At 40.5% G+C, this 20,640-nt stretch overlaps 2 protein-coding genes across 2 annotated transcripts in view; one reads left to right on the forward strand and one right to left on the reverse strand.

Annotated features, from left to right (window-relative positions):
• The window catches only part of DDX31 (DEAD-box helicase 31), an 84,157-nt gene extending 79,297 nt beyond the window's left edge, over window positions 1–4,860 (reverse strand). The window contains 1 exon segment of the mRNA XM_049895142.1: window positions 4,018–4,860. Coding sequence (XP_049751099.1) covers window positions 4,018–4,113 — 96 coding nt within the window. The 5' untranslated portion in view covers window positions 4,114–4,860.
• Window positions 4,861–4,880: 20 nt separating this feature from the next.
• GTF3C4 (general transcription factor IIIC subunit 4) overlaps window positions 4,881–20,640 on the forward strand; it is a 48,168-nt gene continuing 32,408 nt past the window's right edge. Inside the window, exons 1-2 of the mRNA XM_049895141.1 lie at window positions 4,881–5,339; window positions 10,916–12,739. Coding sequence (XP_049751098.1) covers window positions 4,983–5,339; window positions 10,916–12,739 — 2,181 coding nt within the window. The 5' untranslated portion in view covers window positions 4,881–4,982. The remainder of the gene's footprint in view (window positions 5,340–10,915; window positions 12,740–20,640) is intronic.

Here is a 20,640-nt window from a genome sequence, read left to right on the forward strand (position 1 = left end):
CTTCCATCACAGTTATTTCCAACTCTCCTTGCCTTTCAACTCCCCACCCGGCTGTGGATTACTGGCTACAATACTAGATACTTTCTTGCCTGTTGCTTATTTCCATTAACGTGAATATGGTTATCTGCATGATGTCCAGACTCCCCAGAGACGAAACACCCAATTCCTCTATTTTCTTTTACCTTCTCTTCCTAACTACACATAAATATAAAAATGTTCTTGGAGTAGTTAGTGCTTGTTATTCTAGAGTTTCAGTTTTTCTTAGAATATGTTATTTTCCTCTTTGCTTGAAATGATGACTTCTGTTTACACACTGGCTTCCTTTAGCCGTGACTGTCAGCTTCAGACTAATCTATCAGTAATAAGAATTCTTTGCTTCTGGCAACCACAAAGATCCCTTTTATCTAAGTAATTTAATAAATATAACTTTAAATATTTAGTATTAATAAAGTAAGTACTGACCTACTTCATTTTACAAATTTATGTTTACAAAGTCCCAAGGTTAGGGAATTTTAAGATTAAAGAAGAGATGAAGTCAAGTTTCAGGTCTGTTGAATTATTTACAAGATGGTATGGAAGGGGCAGATTTCACCCGATTCACAGCACTGGAGTAAGAGAATCACGGAATCTTGGAGCACAGGGAGCCCAACAAGTCCTTTCCCACCATGTGCAGGAATTCTGGCTGCAGGTTACCTGCCAGGTGGCCTTTCGGCCTCTGCCTGCACACCTCCTCCTGGTCACCACATCACGAGGCAGCCAACTCTGTTCCTGACCAATTCTAGGGGTTAGGAAGCTGTTTCTGACATGCAGACAAGATCCGCCTCCTTGAACATCTACTAGTCTTAGGTTTGCTTCCTCTTCTACGTAACATTCCTTCACACACTGTATAATTCATTTTTTTCATCTTTGGGCTACATATTCTAAATATGATACAAACTTTAGATCTCTTAACAGCCTGGTCACTCTTTATTACTATGTCAACATCTCTCTGAAAGCATTCAGAATTAAGCACAATATTAGAGAGGTTTTCCACTGATCTAAGGCTAAAATCCAAAATTTGTAATATGATCTATGAAGCCTTCCAGAATCTGGCCTCTGCCCAATTTACCAATCTCAGCTTTACCTTATACCAACCCGGTCTTCCTTAAATTCCTAAAATGTACCATGCTCCTTCCGTCCTCAGGGCCTCTGCACCCGCTACTCCCACACCTACATCCCTAACCCTCCCTCTGGCTGGCAAACTCATACTCATTCTTCAGACTAGGCTTCCCTGGCGTGTCCTCAGAAAAGTCTTTCTAATCGCCACTCTCCACCCAGTCATGCCAAGGTTTCCTGTTCTTGGCTCTCCTAGCACCTTATTCTCCTTTGCAGCACTCAGCATGATAATGAAAATAACGTGTAATTCATTGTTCAGTGTCTGTCTTTCCCTTAGATTATAAGCCCCATAAAGAAATGGACGAGTCCTGAACACCACCTGAAGCCCCTGCACTGATCTGTGTCTGGCACGAAGTAAACACTCAGTACTTGTAAGATGAATGAATGACACAGAGTGGAATTATCAACCTGGACACAATTCTACTACATGTTAACTACCCCTCCCCTTACCGCCCCCCCAACCCCCCAGCTTCCACAACACATTCATTTAAAAAACTGACCACTCTGCTGTTGTCTAGTAGCTTGGTTCTGAAGATACAAAGCTGAAAGATCAGCCAAGCCTTTGAGGAAGGCACAGGCTAGTGAAAGAGACAAAGGTGTAAAAACAAATTCAAGCCTTTATTTGTACTGCAGAAGAGGTATGTACAAAGGGTTATAGGAACACAGAAAAAGAAAGACTAACATGGCCTACAGTTAGGGGAAAGAGAGGCAAGGAGTCAAGGAATGCTTCCTAAGGTGGTATTTGAGCAGAGAGGGAGCAAAGTCATAGCTGGATCTATTAAAAATTAGCTGCACAACATTCAGCAAGTCACTGCCCTCTGAGTCTCTATTCCTGTACTTATAAAATGAGAGGACTGAAGCAGATGATTTCTAGAGCCTATCCTGGCCCTTTGAGTCTAAGATGCCATGTCTTTGATATTAACAAAATTATAGAGTACTTACTATACACCACACAGGATGCTAAGTACTTCCATGAACTATCTTACTTAATCAATACAGATCCTGGTACCACCCCATTTTAAAATGAGAACACAGAGATACAGAGATGTGATGTAACGTGTCCAAGGGTTACTCGGGGACCTGGACTTTGCCCAGGCATTATGATTCAACAGCCCAAGTTCCTGTGTACCATTTATTAATTTTATTTGGTTAGAAAACATCATGTATAGTTTGATCCCTATTTTGAGATTTTGCCTCCTAGAAGGATATATACCAAAATTTTACTAAGAGTTACCCAAGTATGGCAATTATGGGAGTGTGTGTGTGTTTTAAAATCTTCTTTCCAAATTTTCTATAATAAGTTTGTATTAACTTAGTAATCAGAAAATATTTTTAGAAAGAAAAATGATGCACAGTGTTAGATATAGCATAATTTAACCATCAAAGTCTTTTCAAATCTAGTATATTAACTACTTAACTACTTAAGTTCAGGCAAATTCGATCAGCATATTCATAATTTTCATTCAAGACATTAACAGGCCACTATCTGTCATCACCTCATCAATACCCTTTGGAAGCAGCAGTTCAAGGAATCATAAAATCATTCAACTACTCAACAAAGTTTTAGTAAATGCTTCCTGTGTGTTAGTTACTGAGCTTTGTACATGGCACAAACACCCCCATGACCTAACGATGTAGCAATTCTATCACCAAAAATGGGGCCAATACTACTTTATTTTTTCATTATTGGATTCATTAAGTACTTCCATGGGCCCTTGTGGAGCAGTGGGCTAAGCACTCACTGATAACTGAAAGGTCCAGGGTTCAAATCCATCAGCTGCGCTGTGGGGGGAAGATGTGGCAATCTGCTTCTGTAAAGATGATAGCCTCGGAAGCCCTATGGGGCAGTCCTACTGTTTTATAAGGTTGTTATGAGTTGGAATTGACTCGATGGCAACAGGTTTGAGTTTGTTCTTTTTTTAATTTTCTATAGGCCAGACAATGTATAGGGTTTTTGTGTGCATTACCTCATTTAATTCTCATGAAAACTGTTTTCATTTTATGGGCAGGAAAATCAAGGATAAGAGTGGTTAAGTAATTCCCCAACATCATAGAGCTAGTGAGTTGAAGGCTGCCATTTAATTCCAGGTCTATCCTATCCTACTTCTACTCTATCCTCCTTCTCTTTCAATCTGAGAGTTAGGAAATAAATAAACTATCCCAGGAACCAGTTTTCTGCTCTTGTTTGGGTTAATTTCAAGGCATCTTTCCCCTTCACAGTGAGGGAGTTATATTCATAAATTGTATTTTCTTTCTCCCTTCCACTCCACGTGGATGGAAATCTACCCAATTTTTGAAAGCTATTCAAAGAAATTTCCGGTCCCCAGCCTTCATTCCTGAGGCAAACGACCCTTAAAAAAAAAAAAAAAAAAAAAAACACCCAATACCGTCAAGTCGATTCCTACTCGTAGCGACCTACATATAGGACAGAGTAGAACTGCCCCATAGGGTTTCCAAGGATGCGGCACCAGGGCTCCTTAGAGGCAAGGAAATTTGAAAGTTAAGAGAATTGGCTAAGTGACAGGGCTAGGGCTAAAAATGGTGCGTTAGTTCTTAACTTTACGGTAAATAGTCTCCAATCTCTCGCATCACCTTTACAGTTTTCAAATTAGCAGCAAGGGCCAGCTCTCCGCCCTCTACGTACATTCGCTCCGCTCCCTCCAGGAACATCCCTTCAGGGTGGTATTCCTATTTGATACACGAGTTTCTGAGCAACTCCTCCAGAAGCTGCCTGATAGCTACGTTTTACCCCTTTTACTGTCAAAAAAGTTCAAAGTGGTCTCAAAAGCAAGGCGGCAGCCCGCGGTGAGCCTCGAGCCCGGCTCCCGGTGGGGATTGAGCTGAAGCCGGGTCAAAACTCACCCGCTTTGCCTGGGCTCGGAGGGGTCTAAAGAACGTCTTGGGGGCGGCGGCCTGGGCCTCGAAAACGTTGAGGAGCAAATCGTCGGTGGCTGCCATGGCCGTCGGGAGGCAGGAGGAACTAGTGATACGCGGGGAGACGTCGGCTGGACTCCAGTCGTCCACACCGCCCAGGACTTGGGACTGCGGCTCCAGCTCCGACTCCAGCCCACGTGGGACGCGCGAGGACCCCACGTAGCTGCCCCGCCGAGTCCTGTCGTTGCCTCCCCTTCCGGGGCTCAGAAAGACTCAAACAAACACACGATAAGTGATCACAGCAGCGATACCGGGCGGCAGGGCGCTAGCTGTGGCGCACGGACAGGGGGGTGCGAAGCCGAACGACCTGAAAGTTAGGGATACCGACTAATGTGAGGTGACAACTCCATCCCTCATGGCTTGGTTTATTGCAGAAATGCAAAATACACTCAATCAGGAGGTTAGTGCTTGTGAAGTTCTTTAAATTCCTCTAAGAAACAAGATGCTGTGCGCCGTCAAATCAACATTTTCATTTACCGCCTGATTATTGTTTCTCTAGTGACTCGTTGCCGGGAGAGTCCCCTCAAGGGACCTGGAGCTTGGTCACCAGGCGAGAGGGCCCTTTGCCTATCATGCAGGAGGTGAATTTAGGGCTATGTTTCCTTCTCGAGGCTCCTTGTCTCTTACCCGCTTGGAGCCGAGACGCAGCCACGCCTGGACGCTCTGTTTCTGCCCGCAGAGCAGGCTCGTTTTCTAGACAGGCAACTCCTTGGTCACCTGGCAGGGCTGGGTCGCCTGGCAACGGCGGGGTCCTTCCTGGCTCAGCGGCGCTCGGGCCCTGAGGGGAGAAAACTGCCGCGGCGGGGGCTGGCAGCGACTGCGGGGGAGGCGGCAACGGGGTCGCGACGTGGGGTTTGCGCACCCGGGGGTTGGTCTTCTGGATTTGAAGGAAGATGTCCACCGCCAACAAGGCCCGAGTGGGGCCCGAGACCGACGGGCCTGCGCCACCCGGGGAGGAGGAGGGCGAGGGGGGCGGCGAGGCGGGCGCGAAGGAGGCAGCGGCGGACGCGGCTCCCGGGCCCAGTGCCGCGTTCCGCCTCATGGTGACCCGGCGGGAGCCGGCCGTGAAGCTGCAGTACGCAGTGAGCGGCCTGGAGCCGCTCTCCTGGTCCGAAGACCACCGCGTGTCGGTGTCCACGGCCCGCAGCATCGCTGTTCTGGAGCTCATCTGCGACGTGCACAACCCGGGCCAGGACCTGGTCATCCACCGCACCTCGGTGCCCGCCCCTCTCAACAGCTGCTTCCTTAAAGTAAGTCATTACCGGGGCCCAGCCCTGGGATCTCCTCCCGCGCCCGCGTCATCGGTCCCTGGGGAATCTTGGCCCGCGCTTAGCGCGGGGATTCCCCACCTCGCAGTCAGGGTTTTTTAAGTGGCCAGAGTCGCCGCAGCTTAAAAAACAAAACAGAAAAGGCCTTGCAGCTTTTTGCACTCGATTTCTTTTATCACTCTCCTACACACACCCTGGGGACCCCCCCGGAGCCGAGTCCCGCCAATCCGCCAGTCGCCGCTATGTCTGACCGACTACTGGCTTGCTTTCCGAAACTCCACCCCCTGTTGACCCAACCCCAGACCTGCCTCTACCGTTGCATCTATTGTCTGGGGCCTACTCCCCGAAGCCCTAGGCTGGCTTTGTTTACTGTTTTGTACCCTCCTCTGGCCTCTTTTGCTTTGGAAAAGAAAAACTAGTGCTTTCCCTCGTCATAACTATTTTAGCTTCTTACTCCGGGCAGACGGGTACAATACTGGATCTCGGTGTTTGAACTCGTTTCTCTTTTATAGCTAAAAGTCATTGAGATGTAGAATGAAAACATAAGGCCTCTGAAAACAAATACAGTTCTGAAACTCAAATATAAGATCTCTGTGTAGATTTAGTGCTTCCAGTTTCGTATAATCTAACTTTGCCTTCGGAACTTTGTGGTTCCTAAAGGTTTATAATTTTACTATCACCTTTTTCAAATTCAGTTTTTTAGTTTAAGTTCTAAGCCATACGGCACATTTTCGCGGCTTAGAAGTATAAAAACTTTCCTAATTTCCTATATAGATTTGTATGCACATATGTGATTGTCAAAAAGTGTGTATTCATGCGTTAAGCAGATATTTGCATACCACTATGTGCTAAGTGCTGACCTAGGTTTTGGAAATAAAACCAAACCCGTTGCCGTGGACTTGATTCGGACTCATAGCAACCCTATAGGGCAGAGTAGAATTGCCTCATAGGGTTCCCAAGTCTGTGATCTTTACAGAAGCAGACTGCCACATCTTTCTCCTGCATCTGGAAATGAAGCCATGTACAAATCAAAGTCTTGCCCTCATGGAGCATACATTTTTTGGCAAGTCAAACAAATAATAACGTAATGTCAAGTAGTGATTCGTGCTTTGGAGATTCGTGTTTATGTATGGAAAGTGTGTTTATGTGGAAATAAAACTAAAAAATTCTTACAGCCAACAGAGCCCCCACCTGACCAAACCCACTGCCATCTAGTTGATTCCAACTCATAGTGACCCCGTAGGATTTCCAGCTGCTAAGAAAGGTTGGAGGTTTCAGTCCACCCAGAGGCACATCAGAAGAAAGGCCTGGTGACCTACTTCCAAAAAAAAAAATAGCCACTGAAAACCCTGTGGAACACAGTTCAGCTCTGACACACGTGGCATTGCCATGAGCTGGAACTGACTCCATGACAGTTGGTTTTAATTAGGGTGCAGGAAGCCCACACAACGTGATGTAAGAGCATTGGTAGATTTGTATGACCAAGCCCTATAAGATCTTGGAGAGGATATGAGCAAATTGGTTCAAGTGTAAACAACACAGGTGGACCTATGCTGGCAACGCTATGCTACAAGGAGAGAGACAGAAGAAGGGAGTTTAAAAAGGTGTAGAAAAGGAGCTTATTGTTTTTAAGGATGTTCATATGCACATCAGCTGGAGAAAACATTAAGTGTATATGTCAATATGGTAGAGATTGAGTACTTTAGAAAGGAAGGAAGAGCGAGGGGAGGGAGTTTTATCAGGGAAGGTTAGCTAGTATTGAATCTTAAGCAGTTCTTAAAAGAATGTAGTACTGTATTTGGCTTATAAGAGGAATGAAGGAAAGGGCAGTCTGAGTGGCAGGAATGGGGTGTTCATCTCATGCGCATACATATTTAAGTCATTAGCGTGACTTACTCTTTGTGTAAGTACTGACAAACGGATGAGCGCAAGAACTTTTTCTAGAGCGTCGGAGAAGGAAGGTGAGGCCAGTTTGGGAATTTTGAAGGTCAGTCTGAGAAATTTGGCCTTAATCTAGAAGTCCCTGAGGTGCTATTAATAGTTCCATGAGCATAGAGTGATCTGGTATGGTTCAGAATATGAATCTGGTTGAACTAAAGGCAAGAAGATGATTGTTTAGATCAGTATATTTTTTAAGAGCTTGGACTTTGGTACAAAACAGCAAGCTAGCCTGTATATAAAAGGGGGATCATAAAACTTGCCTTGTCAGGGCTTTTTGGAAGATTAAATTTAAAATACATGCATGTATAATCACCTAGCACAAGTCTTGGCACACTATAAATGTTCAAGGTAAAAAAAAAAAAAATGCAGCCTTACAGGTATGAAAGAATAAGAGTTTGGATTGGATTAATCTTGAGCCCATAGATATGATCTTTACCATTCTAATAAAAATTTGACCCTGTCATTGGTTCCACAGTTGTCTGACTAGTACTAAGCAATTGTTATACGTCTCTTTAACAAATGATAAAAAACATGCATGAAATTAATTAGTGGCATCTTCCCATTCTGTACTGTTTTTTGGTATGCGCATCACACAAACCATCAATGAATTGCCAGTCTTACTAGATTAGGACTGCCTAGTGAATGACTGCTAAATTGTCCCTGGAGTTCTAAAAGAGGCCCCTGTGCAATAAAACTATGGTGTAATGGTAGGGTTGTAAAGAAATCTGTATCAGTTCTCTGAATAAGTCTCAGTTTTTCTTCCCATTGGAATACTATTTAGTGAATCATCTAGTTGTGTACAAGTCCACATTCCAATAATGTATATGTAACTTATTTTGCTGTGTATCCACTAAGGGCCTTAAAAATACTACTTTTTTAGTTTTACTACATTAATGAAGTATTGCCTATTTTTGAAATCCTATTTCCGGCCCTCAGAAACTTACTGTCTAATAGCTTAAAATGAATTTTTTTGTGTCAGGTGCTTACAAAGTACCTAGCTATTACTAGTAAAAAAAGTGGACTGGAAATGGGGTAGTGTATAATTAAATGAATGGCCAGGGGCAGGACTCTGGGAACTGGGCTTTAAGTGGTATGCTCCTTGAGCATCTGAGTGCTTGTTTTAATTTGTTAACTAATTTTGCGATATGGAGAGTTGGGGGGGGGGGCTTCAATAGGCTAATTCAAACTAATATATTAGACATTACTACCACAGAGCTATAGGGATTTTATCTAGCAGTCAACATCTGTGCTACTGTCCATTCTACCAAGGATTCTTCCTACAACGAGGGGTACAAAGAGTTGCTTGAACTTCCTTTATTTCGTTATGTGCTACTGCTTGGGGTACTTTTGTATTACTACAAAAATACCTATTCTAAGGATTACTGCCTTGTTTACAGTACTGTAGGATTTGGTGAACAATTTTATGTTTATCACGTATTTTATATAATTTTTTAATGTCTCAGTGTTTACTTAATCCTCAGAGAGTTAATAATAATCATAGCTAACATTTATTGAGCACTTATTAATGTATGCTTTGCATATATTGACTTATTTAATCTTCCTAACTCTGTAAGTAGTAGTGTTCCCTTTTTATAAATGAGGAAATTAAGGCCAGAAGATTTGAACAGTTTGCTCACAGTGCAGAGCTAGTATGTAAGTAATAAATCCAGGATTTGAACCCAGGCAGTCTGGCATCATAGCATAGATAGTTAATCATTATCCTATGCTTCATTATGTCATATTTCAAATTTTATCTACCAATACAAAGCTCTAGGCTTTGATTAGCATTATTTTATTGCCCGTGTAGCCAGTTATACCTCTGTTTAATTAGAATTTCCAGTTCATATTTCTGCAACTTGCCCATAGCATATCTAAGAGACTGCCTTAAATGCCTTTCTAAAATCAAGATATGCTGTCTAAAACACCATTTCCAGAGTATTCTTTAGGATAATAGAGAAAGCTACTCCCCCTAAAAAGTTTCATTGTAAAAAAAAATATTTGGAAAACTCTGGTTAAGTAAGTGTCTTTATAGTAGCCTCCCTGGCCAAGGCACTTAATGTGCTAATGTGAATTGTGACTGTTTAAGGGGGAATAATATGTAATATATTACATTTCAAAAACTTATTTGACCACAGAACTCTTTAAAGGGACATTCAGGGGTATAATTGATCTCTGAAACACACTTTAGAAAAAGTTAGTCATCTAATTTATTTGTTGGGCAATTTTATGTCTGCCATTCATTTCATATATTTATTTATTATTATGTAGCAATTTTAGCAGAAAAAGTATAAGATGAAGTTATCCTATGCTACTGTCTAATAATTACTGGTATCTAAATCATTAATTTGTTAATGTATTCAGAAATTTTATTCCCTATCAGGCTTTTAGTTTTTTTTATCAGGCTTAATGTTCTGTAATTTTTTGTTATCTATGTTTGGCATATTTTAAAATTATTTATTACACTCTGGTTTTCTGACATATCCCAACTGTCCAAGCTTTATCAAGTAATGTAGTTGGTGGTTCTGAGTGTAGCATCTTCCAAGCTTGTTCTGTCTTAGAGTATAATTCCTTTGGATTTGGGGATTAAACTAACTTAAAATGACTTCTGTTATACCCATATATATTTTATGCTTGAATTCCCTGTTAATCATATTTGTTCTACCCTTTCCAGTTTGACAGTCAGCCTCCTTGACAAAGGAGATTGACACTCAAAAGGGAGCGAAAGACTCTGCTTTCTTTTTCTGTTACCCATTTCTCTAAACAGAGCGGGTCAAGTCCTTCCTTGTTCTATCTGCTTCTAATATAACAAAGACCATCTTTTGGTTGGCGTCTGCTCTTTTTTGACTCTTTTGTTAGGGTTCAGGACCACTTTCTTTTGGTCATTTATCTCTCCCTAAAAAATATATATATATATATATATTTGTAAGTCCCTTTAAAATCTATTTTAAAGAGCTCACCATCAAAAGGCTAGGTGATATGACATGAACTTGGAGGAGAAACGCTGAAAACTAGAATGATCTCAGGAAGCCTATAGAGTTACGATGGATAGAATTTAGATAGGAGAAAAGAACATTCTAGGCAAGGGAGCCAGGGAAAGCACATGTGGAGTAGCATATAAAGTAGCCTGATTAGAGCAGAAGTTATTCTGTAGAAACACTAGACAAAGTTGGCGCTCAGCATAGTTTATGAATGACATTTCAGATTGCAAACTTAAACTGACATTTGTGTTACAAAGATAGTGTAAAAATCCAAATACCTAATTGTGTTATATACTTTTCGTGAATTTTTAACACTTGAGTAAGATAAGTGCTTTGTTGACTCTATGAATCAAGTACATCTCTTGCTCATGTCAGTTCTAAGAATATGGAAACCAGGGTATGAATAATGACAAGTTTTATTCTGTCCCTTAAAAAAAAAATTACCACTTCTTGTAAATGTTCATTTAATCTTTAGATGTGGACTTGGTCTTTTAAATGCATGTCATGCCAGAATTGACAGAACTGATACAAAATTACTGTCTGTATTAATGTGAATCTGTTAGTACAGCCTAAGTAATATAAGTGTATTCCTTTTAGGTTGAAATATTTATCTGATACTTTTATATCTCTTATTTTCAGGTTGGCTCAAAAAAAGAAGTTGCTGAGTGTAAGGAAAAATTTGCCACTTCTAAAGACCCCACAGTCAGTCAGACTTTCATGTTGGATAGGGTGTTCAATCCTGAAGGCAAGGCTTTGCCACCACTGAGAGGATTCAAATACACTAGCTGGTCCCCGATGGGTTGTGATGCTAATGGCAGGTGCCTGTTGGCAGCACTGACTATGGACAACCGCCTTACTGTCCAGGCCAACCTCAGCAGACTACAGTGGGTACAGCTGGTTGATCTGACTGAGATTTACGGAGAACGACTTTATGAAACAAGTTACAGGCGCTCTAAAAATGAAGCCCCAGAAGGAAGTCTTGGGGACTTTGCTGAGTTTCAGAGGAGACATAGCATGCAGACACCAGTCAGAATGGAGTGGTCAGGCATCTGTACCACACAGCAGGTCAAGCATAACAATGAATGCCGTGATGTTGGTAGCGTGCTCCTGGCAGTTCTCTTTGAAAATGGTAACATTGCCGTGTGGCAATTCCAGCTACCATTTGTAGGAAAAGAATCCATCTCTTCATGCAATACAATTGAGTCAGGAATCAACTCTCCTAGTGTTTTGTTTTGGTGGGAATATGAGCACAATAATCGGAAAATGAATGGCCTTATTGTAGGGAGTGCTTTTGGACCTGTAAAAATCCTTCCTGTCAATCTCAAAGCAGTTAAAGGTTACTTCACTTTAAGGCAGCCTGTTGTCTTGTGGAAAGAAATGGACCAGTTGCCTGTGCACAGCATTAAGTGTGTACCACTTTACCATCCGTACCAGAAGTGTAGTTGTAGCTTAGTGGTGGCTGCAAGAGGATCCTATGTGTTTTGGTGTCTTCTTCTGATCTCCAAAGCAGGTCTGAACGTTCACAATTCCCATGTCACAGGGCTTCACTCACTGCCAATTGTCTCCATGACTGCAGACAAACAGAATGGAACAGTATATACTTGTTCCAGTGATGGGAAGGTGAGGCAGTTGATTCCCATTTTCACAGATGTTGCATTAAAGTTTGAACACCAGTTGATTAAGCTCTCAGATGTGTTTGGCTCAGTGAGGACTCATGGGATAGCAGTGAGCCCCTGTGGTGCATATCTGGCCGTCATTACAACCGAGGGCATGGTCAATGGCCTCCATCCTGTTAACAAAAATTACCAGGTCCAGTTTGTTACTCTCAAAACCTTTGAAGAGGCAGCTGCTCAGCTCCTGGAATCTTCAGTTCAAAATCTCTTTAAGCAGGTAGATTTAATAGACCTAGTACGCTGGAAGATTTTAAAAGATAAACATATCCCTCAATTTTTACATGAAGCTTTGGAAAAAAAGATTGAAAGCAGTGGGGCCACCTATTTTTGGCGTTTTAAACTTTTCCTTCTGAGGATCTTATATCAGTCAATGCAGAAAATTCCTTCGGAAGCCTTATGGAAACCCTCCAATGAAGACTCAAAAATCTTACTACTTGACTCACCTAGGATGGGCAATGCTGAGGATGAACAGCAAGAAGAAGGCACTTCTAAACAGGTGAATAAACAAAGCTTTCAGGAGAGGAGCAAAGAAGGTGATACAGAGGAGCCTACTGATGACTCACTCACCCAGTCTGGCGATGTTGGAGGCCGTGAGCCAATGGAAGAGAAACTCCTTGAAATCCAAGGGAAGATTGAAGCTGTGGAAATGCACTTGACTAGGGAGCACATGAAGCGAGTCTTAGGAGAAGTTTACCTGCACACTTGGATCACAGAGAACACGAGCATCCCTACCAGAGGACTCTGTAACTTCTTAATGTCCGATGAAGAATACGATGACAGAACAGCACGGGTAGGTGTTTATTAACAAAAACACAGAAACTGAAAAGTCTGCTTTGTTCATGAGAAAAAATAACCTATATTGAATTCCTAAAGTTCAAGTTTTGCTTTGACATTTTTTAGGTAGTTGGTTGGCATGAGGTAGAGGAGAATAAATAGGAAACATGGATTAATGCAGAGGACACATTCATATCACACAAAGAATATTTTGATTCTTCCCCACACTGTGGCCTTGATTGATATGCATGGTTTTACAGGGTGAGATTTCCAGGCTGTGGATGAGCTCAAAGCAGCTGCATTTAGTACATGATGGTGTAGTCATGGCAGTAGAAGTGTGATACCTTGTGTTCCCTTCCCTTCCTGTTTGTAAAAGTTTCTTTTTTGGGGTTTTATTTTCCATTTGAAAGATCTTGAGTTGTTGTTGTTGTTCGGTGCTGTTGAGTTGGCTCTGACTTATATTGACCCACATACAACAGAATGAAACACTGTTCGGTCCTGCGCCGTGCTCACAATCGTTATGCGTGAACGCATTTTTGCAGCTTCTGTGTCAGTTCATCTCGTCTTCCTCTCTTTTGCTGACCCTCTCCTTTACCAAGCATGATGTCCTTCTCCAGATACTGGTCTCTCCTGATAACGTATCCAAAGTATGTGAGACAAAGTCTCACCATCCTCGCTTCTGATGAGCATTCTGGCTGTACTTCTTCCAAGACAGATTTGTTCATTCTTCTGGCAGTCTGTGCATGGTATATTCTTTGCCAGCATCAGTTCTTCTTCGGTCTTCCTTATTCATTGCCCATCTTTCACATACATATGAGGCAGTTAAAAATACCATGGCTTGGGTCAGGTACACCTTTAGTCCTCAAAGTGACATCTTTGCTTTTCAGCACTTTAAAGATGTCTTTTGCAGCAGATTTGCCCAATTTGATTTCTTGTCTGCTGCTTGCATGGGCATTGTAGCAGGGTAGTGCATGATGAGGTGTCGAGGCAGTAGAAGTGTAGTACCTTGTGTTCCTTACCCTTCCTATTTGCAAAAGTTTCTTTTGGGGATTTTGTTTTCTATTTGAAAGGATTTGAATAGGTCTTCTGATTTTTTTTTTTCTGATATAGTCAGGTAGGGTATGTAAAGTAAACAATCTATTATCATATCTTGTTTTTATAAAAACTAGATTTAATTTTTATTTTGGTATTAGAACAGCCTTATAGTGTTATTCAAAAGGTATTCCACAGAACTCAGAAGGAACACTAGAGTTCCTTATTTGGGGAATTACTGCATACGCAGTACTCCTCTTAAAGGTCCCCAGTATCCATTACTGTGCTGCAGGTTCTGAGAATTCCTACAGGAAAGAAACTATTTAACTTCGTTTAGTGGTATTATCCAAACTTATGGACCATGAAACCTTTTTTCAGGTAACAACTGCTAAAATCCTGAAGAAATTGTGTTCTAAGGAATGCTAAAATATTTAAACTATTAATTGAAGACAGTAAACTCAGTTATCTAAATCCCTAATGTTAAATCATTTGTTGCATTTTCTTGTTGGAGAGTGTGTGTGTGTGTACTTGTAAAATTATTGTTAATGTGATCTATTCACCATAATCTTAAAAGTAGTTAAGATGTCTGTTCATTTAAGTGCCTTCTTTCTTCCTTAGAAGTCAACTTTTAAATATTGTTTCACTGTGTTTTAAATTGACTGCAACAGTTTTCTGGTTATCACTGTTTTATAGGACCTGGCAGGGGTATTGTAGGGGCTAATGAGGTATTACCACAAACTTTTTAGAGTATGCAATGAATGTTGATTAGCAACCATTTAGTATAATTGTCAGGATGCTGAATGAGCTTGGGGAAGCTATATTTAGCATGAGGTTCCAACGATCAAGTTTAAAGGGAAGATTATACCGTTGCCCATCAATAACTACTGAGTTTTTTTAATAACAGCAGAGTTTTCATTGAAGACAATGGGTGATAAGTTTTAAAAATCCAACTATGTGCATAAAAACTTTTAACCTTGGAAGCTGATTTAGTAATAATTGTTTCTGAGCTCCTCAGCTTGGCATGTTGATATAGTTAGACCAGCATTTCTCAACCTTTTTTTCTTTATTACCCTCCCCTCCCCCAAGAAGGAGCCTTTTTAGATGTTTTTCCCTAATTGCCCCACCTATAAAATGTTAATACCACAGGTAATGACATGTATCTGTTTATGTATATCAGTTCTTTATACATAAGAGTAAGGTTTTTTTCACTGCCCAAGAACCAATTTTTTCCCCTCTTGGAAGTGATATCACCCCCATTGAGAATGCGTGAGTTAAAGTGGCAAAGTTGGGCTTGCATGATCAAGAAGGTTATTAATAGCATCTAGAAGCAATCCTGCTTTATGTAAAATTTGGGTGTGTGAGTACTGGAGGAATTCTCAGCAGTTTTCATCATTATACCACTATATGAATTTATGGCCTATCTAGATAAGAGGAATGGGGGAGGCATCCCTGATGTAAGGGACTATAAAGAGGCTTAGGATTTTTAAATTAGGGTAAAATTTAATAGCTTTAAATTTGTAAATTACATACATAGCGTTTACAAACTTATGAAATATTAGGATACCCTTTGCAACTTAAGTGAGTTAATTATCTTGAATGACTGATGTAAAGAATTCCTCCCCAAGAAGTTAAACAGAAATGGATTCAAAATCTTGAAAGACATTATCTGTTACTAAGAGAATATGGGAGGCAGAGCAAGATGGCAAAGTGAGTGGATGTGCCCATTTACTCCCCCAGCAACTAAGTCAATAAACAATGAGTAAAAACAAACAGACTGAGATCTCAGAACTCCAGACAGCAGCTGAGTTATTGGAAAGTTGGGGTGAGTCCAGAAGCAGGGGAGCAGAGGAATGGGGTCGGCACAGAAGCTGAAAGATCCTATCGCTAACATCATGTGCTCACTCATCAAAGCCATTTTGGGACAGGGCTAGGTAGTACCCCAACCAAGGAACACAGAAAAGGAGCTACTCTGAGGAAGCTTTAGCCCAACTTGTTTCTCAGAAGAAGATACAAATCCACTGCTGTTGGGTCATTCTGACTCAGAGCAAGCCTGTGGGGCTGAGGGGAGCTGCCCTGTGGGATTCCCAGGGCTGTGAGTCTTTGTGGGGGTGGTCTGTCACATCTTTCTCCTACAGAGCAGCTGGTGGGTTGCGAGCCCTGACCTCTCAGGTGGCAGCAAGGTGCTTGGCCACTGTGCCACCAGGGCATCCAATCAGAAAATTTTCCCACAATAAACAGAATACAAAATTCAAGGCAAAAAAAAAGTTAACAAATTGACCCAAGTTCAACAAAAAATGGTAAAAACACACAAAATGACAAAAGAAGAAGGAACTATCAAAAGCAAAACATGAAAAAAAGTAGATCTCTCCTGTGGAGGCCAGAATAATGCGAAGAATCAATAATTTTCAGACTGTGGTGCTAAATATGTTTAAAGAAAGCAAGAAGCACATAGAAAACAAACAAGTGGAGATCAGGAAACAAACAGGAACAAAATAAGAGACTTAAAGGAAAAAGAACTACTGAAACTGAAGAATAGAACATCTGAATTAGAAAAAACAAGCAAAACAATAGTCAAACAGGTAGAAGATAGAATAAGTGAACTACAAGACAAAATAATTTATCGAGTCTCAAGAGATACAAGCGGAAAGACCAACTAAGAAATCTGACTTTAGAATTGTTGGAATTCCAGAGCACCATGACAGCAATAAAGGCACAGAAACAGTTTTCCAAGAACTAATCAAAATTCCCAGACCTGAACAGAGAGCCAGGCTGCAAATACAGGAAGCTGCATGAACCTCAATCAGAAGAGACACACAGAAAGACCAACTCTGTTCCATATCCTAATAAAATTCTTAAAAACCAAAGAGAGAATTCTAAAAGCAGCAAGAGAAAAATGCAACATAACATACCAAGGGTCTTTCATGAGAATCAGTGTGGATTTCTTCCCAGAAACTCTAGAGGCCAGAAGACAATGAAGTGACACATATAAAATAGTGAACCAAAACAATTGCAACCAAGAATTCTTTAACCCAGCAAAATTGTCATTCAAAAACGAGGGGAAATCAAGACATTCCCAAACAAAGCTCTGAGAATTGCCACTACCAGACCAGCTTTGCAAGCATTACTCAAGGGAGTATTCCAACTGGAAAGGCAAGAGCATTAAGAAATAAGTACAAGGTAAATTTATTGAATATAGGTTGTATATTGATGTCATTGGAGACATACCAATAGAAATGGGGGAGGGAGGAGCATTACAAGAGTAGATTTATTATGTTACAGTAGAATATTAACTGTTCATATATTAATTACATTCTTGTAAGTTGTGTAATGTAACATAGTAACCACTAAGAAATCACCAAGAAGAAACATTAAGAAGGAAGATAACAAAAAGGTTCATCATAAGAAAGAATCCAAATACAAACAAAAGCAAAAATCAGAATAAAAAAACAAGATAAAAAACAGTCAAAAAACAAACAGTAAAATGAGTGAGTTAGACAATTCATTTTCATTAATAACCTTAAATATAAATGGTCTAAATGCCCCATGCAAAAGAGTGGCAGAATGGATAAGAAAACATGATCCTTCCTTTTGCTGTCTATAAGAAACACACCTTAGACAAGGACACAAATGGACTGAGAATATAAGGTTGGAGAAGAATATTCCATGTAACCAATAAACAAAAAAGAACAGGATGGCCATACTGATACCTGATAAAATAGACTTTATATTAAAATCTATTACAAGAGTTAAAGGAAATACATGATAAAAGGGTCAATTCAGCAAGAAGACATCACAGTTATATATGTATCTAACAGCAATTCACCAAAATACCTGAAACAAATACTACTATGAAAGGAGATATAGAAAACTCCAAAATACCACTTCCAATTATAGGTGCCACTTTTCGATTATAGACGAAATACCTGAAAAGAAAAAGAAGCACTAAAGACATCGAGAACTTGAATAAAACTGTACGCCAATTGGATCTGATGGACGTATATGGGACACTTAACCCAGCATCAGAACAATACACGTTCTCCAGTGCACGTGGATCATTTTCCACAACAAACCAAACCACACGCTAAGACACAAAAGAAGCCTCAACAGATTAAAAAAGACTGAAATCAGCAAGATGAATAAGGGGGAAAAATACATGGAAACTAATACACTACCTAAAGCTCTTGGTCATAGAAGAAATCAAAGGTAAAATTAAAAATTGCTAGAATTAAATGAAAATGAAAACACAACATATCAAAACTTTTGAAATACCACAAAAGCAGTACTCAGAGGGAAATGTACAGCAATAAATGCCTACATTAAAAAAGAAGAAAGATCCAAAATCATTAAATTAAACCAACAACTTGAACAAACAGAAAAGGAAGAGCAAAAGAAGCCAAAAGCTACCAGCTAAAAAGAAATAGTAAAGATTAGGGCAGGAATACACAAAGTTGAAAATAGGAAAACAGTTCGAAGAACTAACAAAATCAGAAGTCGGTTCTTTGAAAGGATCAATAAAAGAGTCAAACCAACATCTAGGTCAATTGGCATAACAAAATACATTAAGAAAATGTTCTGCATCCCACTTGGTGAGAGGCATCTGGGGTTTTAGATGCTAGCAGGCAGCCATCTAAGATACATCAATTAGTCTCAACTCACCTGGAGCAAAGGAGAATGAAGAACACCAAAGACACAAGGTAAATATGACCACAAGAGACAGAAAGGGCCACATAAACCAGAGACTCCATCAGCCCGAGACCGGAAGAACTAGATGGTGCCCAGCTACCACCAATCACTGCCCTGACAGGGAACACAATAGAGAATCCCTGATGGAGCAGGAGAACAGTGGGATGCAGATCTCAAATTCTTATGAAAAGACCGGGCAGGCTTAATGGTCTGAGACTGGAGGGACCCTGATGGTCATGGTCCCTGGACCCTTTGATAGCCCAAGATTGAAACCATGCCTGAAACCAACTCTACAGAGAGGGATTGGCCTGGACTATAAGATAGAAAATGATGCTGGTGAGGAGTGAACTTCGTGGCTCAAATAGACACATGAGACTGTGTGGGTGACTCCTGTCCGGTGGCGAAAGGAAAAGGGGGACAGTAGCAGGTTGAATGGACATGGGGAATACAGAGTGGAGAGGAGGAATGTGCTGTCTCATTGGAGGAGAGCAGCTAGGAGTACACAGCAAGGTTTGTGTAACTTTTTGTATGAAAGACTGACTTGCTTTGTAAACTTTTATCTAAAACACAATTAAAAAAAAAAAACCCACTGGCTAGATTGACAAAAGAAGAAAAAAAAGCAGCAAATAATCAAATTAAGAAATGAAATTGGTCACATTACAACCAATCCAACAGAGATAAAGAAGATCATAACTGATTACTGTGAAAAGTTATACTCCAAAAAATTCCTGTAAACTACCCACTCTAACATAAACAGAGGTAGAAAATTTAAACAGACTCATTACTAAAGAAGAGATTGAAGATGTCATCAAAAACTGCCAACACACAAAAAAGCCCAGGACCAGATGGCTGCACTGGACAATTCTACCAGACATTGAGAGAAGAGTTGACACCAATCCTATTCAATCTCTTCAAAAACAGAGACAAGGAAGGAACACTACCAGGCTCTTTCTATGAAGCCAGCACAACCCTGATACCTAAACCCGGCAAAGATATCACAAAAAAAGAAAAGTACAGACCAATATCCCTTATGAACATAGACGTGAAAATTTTTAACAAAATTTTAACCAAGACTTCAGCAACATATCAAAATATCATATGCCATGATCAAGTGGAATTCATGCCAGAATTACCGGGATGGTTCAACATTAGAAAATCAATGTAACCAATGTAACAAGTAAAATCAATGTAACATAAGTAAGACAAAGGAAAAGAACCATATGATATCAATGCAGAAAACGCATTCAATAAAATTCATTACCTTTTCCTGATAACTCTCAGCAAAACAGGAATAGAAGGGAAATTTCTCAACATAATTAAGAACATTTATGCAAAATCAACAGCCAGCTTAATACTCAACAGAGAGGCTAACAGCCTTCCCTTTGAGAATAGGAATGAGACAGGGATGCCCATTATCCCCACTCTTATTTAACATTGTAGTGGAAGTTCTAGCCACTCAATAAAATTAAGAGAAATAAAAGGTATCCAAATTGAAAAGGAAGAAGTAAGACTATTTCTTTTTGCAGATGACATGATCCTATGTATGAGATGCTAAAGATTCCAAATGAAAACTGCTGTAGCTAATAGAATTTAGCATCATTGCAGGGTACAAGATCAACACACAAAAATCGGTTGGGTTTCTCTACACTAACAGAAACTACTTTGAAAAAGAAATCAAGTAAACAATACCATTTACAATAGTCCCCAAATCGTTAATTGCCCAAAGGGATGAACCTAATCAGGAACATAAAAGACTTATACAATGAAAATTATAAAACACCACTACAGGGAAAGATATTTAAGATGGTAGCTTAGTCAGACACACCATGCTGTCCCTTTACAGCAAAGACCTGAGAAACAAAGTGAAACAGACAGATGACAACCCTAGAATCCTGAGCATCCATTGAAAGGATATAGAATTAGATCAAACACCGTTTGGAAAAAAACCGAATGACAGCAGTGAACAGGGAGAGATACAGTGTAGAAGTGCCCTGCCAGACAGCCTAGCATAGCAGGGCCATTTTGGGACAAAGCCAGCAGTGACCCTGGGTGAGGACCACAGGAAGACAAAATCATAGAACTCCCAGTAAGAGAGAAACTGTGTTGACATACCTGGAGTGAAGCAGGGTGAGCAGGACATAAACTGCAGCTAAGAAGAGAGTACAGGAAAGGGGATGAAAGCTTCAGGGATCCTGGCATACA

The sequence above is a fragment of the Elephas maximus genome, chromosome 9 (assembly GCF_024166365.1).
Source record: "Elephas maximus indicus isolate mEleMax1 chromosome 9, mEleMax1 primary haplotype, whole genome shotgun sequence".
NCBI classification, from domain to species: domain Eukaryota; kingdom Metazoa; phylum Chordata; class Mammalia; order Proboscidea; family Elephantidae; genus Elephas; species Elephas maximus.